We start from the raw sequence: 6,274 nt of genomic DNA, 5'->3' as shown, positions 1-6,274 counted from the left end.
TGAATCCTTAAAGTGTCGTATACCCTAAGCTAATCTTCTCGACAAATAGTTAGAGATAGTTAGGTTCTAGTCATTTAACAAATTATGAGACAATTCCTCGACAAAGAATGAGATAATACTAGCCTTTATGCATTGAAAGAAGCTATAATTATTATATGGATTTATTTTACTCCTCTTTCTAAGTGAACTGATATCAAGATGTTTATATGTTTAAAAATAAAAAAGATATCTCTTTAACCAAGTAAAATATGGTGTATTTTACATTTTAAAATATATTAATGTATTAATAACTAGTTCAATCACTATTTGACTTGATGCAATCCATCAAAAAGCCTTAACTACTATATGAAACAGTTCCATGGCTGGTTTGACTTTTGTAAAATCAGTCAGGAGTTAAATGCTTATGATTATTTAAAATGTTTAGTTTATTTAATTATCTTTTTCATGGATTTTGAATTTTATTCCTTAAATTTCTTCACCAAATTTTCCCCCCTAATCATTAGATTTCTAGACTGCTCTTCAAATTCCTGGTCCAACGGGAACTTCATAGATTGAACGCACCTAATCACCTTTTGTCATATCATATGTGACGACAAGGAAGGTTTCATATTCCATTTGGACACGTATTTTGTTGTGAGGATGGTCTTCTCTACTTCAGCGATAGTGGAAGAGGACTCCATTATAATCTGGATGAGAAAAATGTCAAATCTTCCGCGGAACGAACAAAACTTGAGCCTTTTGTAGCGTCGTCATTGCTTACACTTGTGTCCGTGTCATGTTCATTGAAATTTCAGTCCTCTAAGGCTTGAATTTCCCTATAAATTCATTTCCTTTTGGCCCAAGTAGCTACGTCTTCAGAGAGAGAGAGAGAGAGGGGGGAAACGGTGCGCTGAGATTTCGTCTTATCAAGTAATCAAAAAAATGGCGGAAGTGAAGAACAAGCAAGTGGTTCTAAAGGAGTATGTGTCTGGACTCCCCAAGGAATCCGACTTTCAATTGGTTGAAGGTTCCATCGCATTGAAGGTTCCAGAAGGTTCGAACCAGATTCTGCTCAAGAATCTTTACTTATCCTGCGATCCCTACCAGCGAATGATGATGAACGAAACAATTTCTTCCATATTTGGTACTTACACGCTTGGCGCTGTAAGTCTTGCTTTCTGTATTACCCTCTTTTACTGTCATTTTTTTTTTTATGAGTGAAATTGTTGATCAGGGACGACACTCTCAATTATTGTCTCTGGTTGGGGGTTCAAACTCACACCCAAAGAAGAGCGGAAGCCTTATTCTGCTTTTAATGTTACTTAAACTATTTTTTTTTCTCATTTTTGTTTTGGGGAATCGTTCTGCTTCTGAGGTTTCCTTTGATTGCTGGAGATTTTGAGAAACGGAACGTATTGGTTTTGATGAGCTACTTGATAAAATTCTTGTGTAATCGTATGTAATTTCTGTATAAAATTTTCAGAAGTTGGTAGGTTCTGAATCTACTTAAAGTTTGTTGCATGAAGCAGTAGTGATGACTAGGCTTCGAATAATTCTCGGCTGAATTGGGGGAAAAATGAGAGAGTCAAAATTAGCAAATGTATCCATTCACTTTTCTGTACAGATACAAGATGTCATTTTTTCACCAGTCCCTTTTACATCTATCGAGTGTGAGGGTAAACTAGGATAACCTTAGGTTTGACTATTTTTAGATTAAAAAAAAAAAACATACTAATCTCTCTTTACATTTTGATATATATATATATAGAAACCTCTCACAATTTAAGTAATTATAATTTTTAGAGAAAACATATATATTGAATAGAGGGGAGCTTATTGAAGTCTTCGAACAAGAGGGCGGTCATCTGTAATTCAACCAAACTTGAAAGGTAGTTTAGTGTAATTTGCTTAGTGAATGTTTGGTGACATTTAAAAATATGCTACTACAAAGGCGTAGTTCAAAGCCTGAGGGTTTATTTAGTTTTAGTGTTAGAAATGAACAAGTGATGTGTGATTTGACACGCTGTCTCAGATCCTAATCATGCTGATTTTTCTGGGGCCAGTCTTTGGTCCAGGGAGGTGGATTTGGTGGGTTATACACAAGCTAACACAACTGAATGTAATAATAAAATAAAGCAAAAGAGCACAATAAAAAGAACAACTAATTAAAATTATATACTTGAGGCTTCTTAGAAGAAGAGAATACTTGAAATTCATTTCTTTCTGCTGGAATTAATATTTCTTCAGACAAGGTCAAACTGAAAGATCAGATATTTGGAAGGGGCTCATGATTCTGGCAACACCAAAGCTTCTGATCACGATTTAATCATTTAAAATTAAATTCAGAATGTATGGCATTGAAGTTTTCTTTTGTATTAGAAATGTGCAGCTACTAAACAGTTGTGTTGAATAATTGCAGCCGATACATGGATATGGTGTGGCTAAAGTTCTTGAATCTGGACACCCTGACTATAAAAAGGGTGATTTAGTTTGGGGATATGTTATATGGGAGGAATACAGCTTGGTGCCCCCAACTCAAATACATTTCAAAATTGAGCACAACGATGTCCCGCTTTCCTACTATACAGGAATTCTTGGTATATACTGAAGCATTTCAATTTATTTTGATTATGATTTTTTTGATATGTGTCATCTGAATCCTTATGATGTTTTCATGTGATAAATGGTTTCTTGGTCCCCTGTTTGTTCTAGACGGCACCAGATATTGAAAATTTTCATGCTTATTTGCAGTGATTGTCATTATGCATTTCATTGATGTGGAAGTGGTGGTTTTGGCTGCTCTGTTCCCAGCTATTTTCATTTTATTTTCAGCGGTTACAAGGCTTGAATTGATCTTTGATGCTTTAACTTTATTGGCTGACTCGCTTCCACTTGGAGAAGAACATCTATGGCAGCCCTAATACTTTTCAGCAACTGGCAGTCAAATGATTTTATATCTCCATTACAACTGTGTTCTGATATTTCTCTATTTACTTTATATGATTTTGTTATGCTTCTATTTCTTTTTTGAGCACACAAGTTTCTGAAGATTGAATCTTGGCCAGCTTCCATGTTTCTGCTTTGTAGTTGCATAGCTTATCTTGATTGTCCTGCTTGTTCTGATTAATGCTCTTTTCTTGATAAATATTGACTTTATCCAAGTTCCAAAATCCAAGTTCCAAAGTGAGAAAAGAAGACATGTATGACTAGGAAAATGCTGTGCATATCACTTGTACTTCTTTCGTTGCATTCTTTAAACCGCCATTCTGATATTAAGTAATAAATGTATAATGGAGTTGTATTTATTTTATTTGTGCTTATTTTCTTAGCATAACTGTCTTCTTTTCTTCCTCCATAGGTATGCCAGGAATGACTGCATATGCTGGTTTCTTTGAAATTGGATCTCCCAAGAAGGAAGATCGTGTTTTTGTCTCATCTGCATCTGGTGCAGTCGGTCAACTTGTTGGGCAATTAGCGAAACTTCTAGGCTGTTATGTCGTCGGAAGTGCTGGTAGTAAAGAGAAGGTACGGTTCTGGTCGATGCTGTTATACTTAGGAACTTGTCGAGATCAATATGACTCCCAATTTCAATCCTCTATATTCATTAAGTTAACTGTATACAGCATACTTAGAGAGGTATACAGAGAAGAAAAATGCAAAAAGTGGAAGTGGGTCTTACACAGTTACTTTTTTTATGTCGTTTTCTCTTTAAATACATGACTGCATGATCAAAAATGGATTCAATTTGGTATGACTTCCTCCTTATTAGCCAATTATTATATTATTGCAAAAGGACCATCTTACATGTTCATTCACTTATGATGAAGTTCAAGAATGGACAGACTTGTGTTTCGATTGGATATTCCTTCTCAGTGAAACTAGGGAAGCATTTAATTATTAGTACCATAATGCATCATAATCCAACATATGTAGTTGCTGCTTGCTTCTTTTTTGATTTTAAAATAGAATCAAATTCCTTTGCAGGGGTATGATTGAGACGAACAAAATCCATCTGTTTTTTTGTCTGTTCTTCCCATTTCATGAATTTTCTGCCTTTTACAATTAGGTGGAGCTATTGAAAAATAAATTAGGATTTGATGAAGCTTTTAACTACAAGGAAGAACCTGACTTGGACGCAGCATTGAAAAGGTCAGTGTCTAATAACTTTATTTTAGACCTAGCAATTTAAATCAAGTCCAATGTAGATCATTTAAGTCCAAATAAATTTCTGAATGTAAAGTAAGTCCCTTGGTGCTTGAGTGACATGTTGATATTTTGATATTTTGTAACTTTGTTTCCCAAATTTGCAATTACGTTTGGTTGAATTTGCAACTCATTTTTCCAATCTTAATAGAGAATGCAAATCTTAATGATTAAATTTGAAAACAATCATGTCATTATTTGAACACTTTCATGAATTTGCAACTTTGTTTTCCAAATGTGCAATTTCGTCCTGTTTAATTTGCAACTCGTTTTTTTTAATTTTAATAATGAACACAAATTTTAATGATTAAATTTGAAAACAAAATTATGTCATTATTTGAACACTTCCAAGAATTTGCAACTTTGTCTTCCAAATTTGTAATTCGGTCGTCTTGAATTTGCAACTTAATTTTTTAATTTTAATAAGGCACACGAATCGTAATGATTAAATTTGAAAAGTAACATGTTATTATTTGAATGCTTTTAGGAATTTGCAACTTGCTTTCCTGATTTTAATGAGAAACAAAAATCTTAATGATTAAATTGGAAAAGTGACATATTATTTAAATACTTCCAAAAAATTTTTAACTGTATCCTAAATTTGCAATTTTGTCTTGCTAAATTTGTGACTTATTTTTTCAATTTTAAAGGAGAACAAAAATCTTGATTAAATTTTAATAGGGAATTTGCAACTTGTTCTCCCTTTTTTATTGATATAAACTGATTGTATTATGTAAAATATCAGTTGAGGAACTTTACATTTTAAAATTTGTTTGGACTTGAATAAAATGATCTCATTGGGACTTTAGTGTCATTACCCCTTTAAGTTACTTCCCCATTTAACAATGATGCACTCTAGAAGCTCATGGATATGGATTTACATCTCAGGTACTTCCCAGAAGGCATTGACCTTTACTTTGAGAATGTCGGGGGTAAAACACTCCAAGCAGTACTTTTGAACATGAGAGTCCACGGGCGAATAGCCGTTTGTGGAATGGTCTCACAGTATAATCTTGATCGACATGAAGGCATAACAAATTTGGTGCAGCTCATTTTTAGGAGAATTCGTATGCATGGATTTAGTGTACATGATCATTATCACCTCTATCCCAAATTCTTGGAGTTCATTCTACCTCTTATCAAGCAAGGGAAAATAGTGTATTTGGAAGACATAGTTGAAGGCCTTGAGAATGGCCCTGCAGCTTTGGTTGGCCTCTATAGTGGTCGCAACATTGGAAAACAAGTCGTCGTTATTGCTCATGAGTAATGTCAGGGATGCAGATCCTCTACATTCAGTAAGTACGTGCATTTTGTAGATGTAGATCGTTGCAACAGAAAGAAGTGCTCTCTAAGTGAATTTGGCTACATGGATCATACAATGCATTCATTTAGTAAGTTTATCTTGTTGATTTAGAGGGCTAATAAAAACGTAAGATGTGGGTGAAGATAGGAAAAATGAGTATTGCATAGGCATGTTTGGTATACAGAAAAATGTTTTCTAAAACAGAAATTAAAGATACATCTAGAAAGAAAATAAAATAGGTGCATTTTTCTTTTTCTTTTTCTTTTTTTGGCAAAGACTTTTCTACCTACTAAACATTACTTGTGTGTCTTATCTGTTTCTTAAATGTATGATGATGCATTATAGTAGAGATTATTATTGTATCTGGAGTTGCCTTCTTGGTTGATTTCCAATGTATGTTCTTTTTAATATCAAATATGGATATGTAGCAATGATGTTTTTTGGTAAATAAGGCCTTGGTTTGCTATTTGTTAATTCAAAGGTTCATGTCTTGCAAATGGGGCAACAATTAGCAAATTGTCTTGTACATGTAATTTACACTTGCCTTGTGATTTCAAACAATATTAAAATGTTTTGAAACGAGGAAGACAGATAGAAAGCGGAAAGTGTTTTTTAGAAAAGAAATGGAAAATATATCTAGAAAGAAAATGGAATATACATACTTCCTTTGATTTTTATTATAAAGTATTTTCAATCGTTTCATGCATCATAAGAATCGTTTCATGCATCATAAGAGAAGTTAGTTTTTTTCATAATATCATAAAGAATTGTATATACTTTTATTTTTAT

At 33.4% G+C, this 6,274-nt stretch overlaps 1 protein-coding gene across 1 annotated transcript; it reads left to right on the top strand.

Moving 5' to 3' along the window:
- Positions 1-667: 667 nt before the first annotated feature.
- LOC129290329 (2-alkenal reductase (NADP(+)-dependent)-like) lies at positions 668-5,868 on the top strand. The gene is made up of 5 exons (XM_054927075.1): positions 668-1,143; positions 2,399-2,576; positions 3,338-3,504; positions 4,046-4,128; positions 5,071-5,868. The coding sequence occupies exons 1-5, from the start codon at positions 922-924 to the stop codon at positions 5,447-5,449; spliced, it is 1,029 nt and encodes a 342-aa protein (XP_054783050.1). The 5' UTR covers positions 668-921; the 3' UTR covers positions 5,450-5,868.
- Positions 5,869-6,274: the final 406 nt, after the last annotated feature.

This window comes from Prosopis cineraria, unplaced genomic scaffold (genome assembly GCF_029017545.1).
Source record: "Prosopis cineraria cultivar Desert tree isolate PC_DT_omini unplaced genomic scaffold, ASM2901754v1 PC13, whole genome shotgun sequence".
Classification (NCBI taxonomy): domain Eukaryota; kingdom Viridiplantae; phylum Streptophyta; class Magnoliopsida; order Fabales; family Fabaceae; genus Prosopis; species Prosopis cineraria.
Note: the sequence above shows the minus strand (reverse complement) of the source record. Positions and strands in the feature narration are given on the sequence as shown.

Bases quoted from the DNA above. Each gene is read 5' to 3' on its own strand.
- LOC129290329 (XM_054927075.1), top strand. From the start codon at position 922: ATGGCGGAAGTGAAGAACAAGCAAGTGGTTCTAAAGGAGTATGTGTCT. The intron at 1,144-2,398 runs GTAAGTCTTGCT...GAATAATTGCAG, and splicing joins GTACTTACACGCTTGGCGCT to CCGATACATGGATATGGTGT. The intron at 3,505-4,045 runs GTACGGTTCTGG...TTTTACAATTAG, and splicing joins GTGCTGGTAGTAAAGAGAAG to GTGGAGCTATTGAAAAATAA.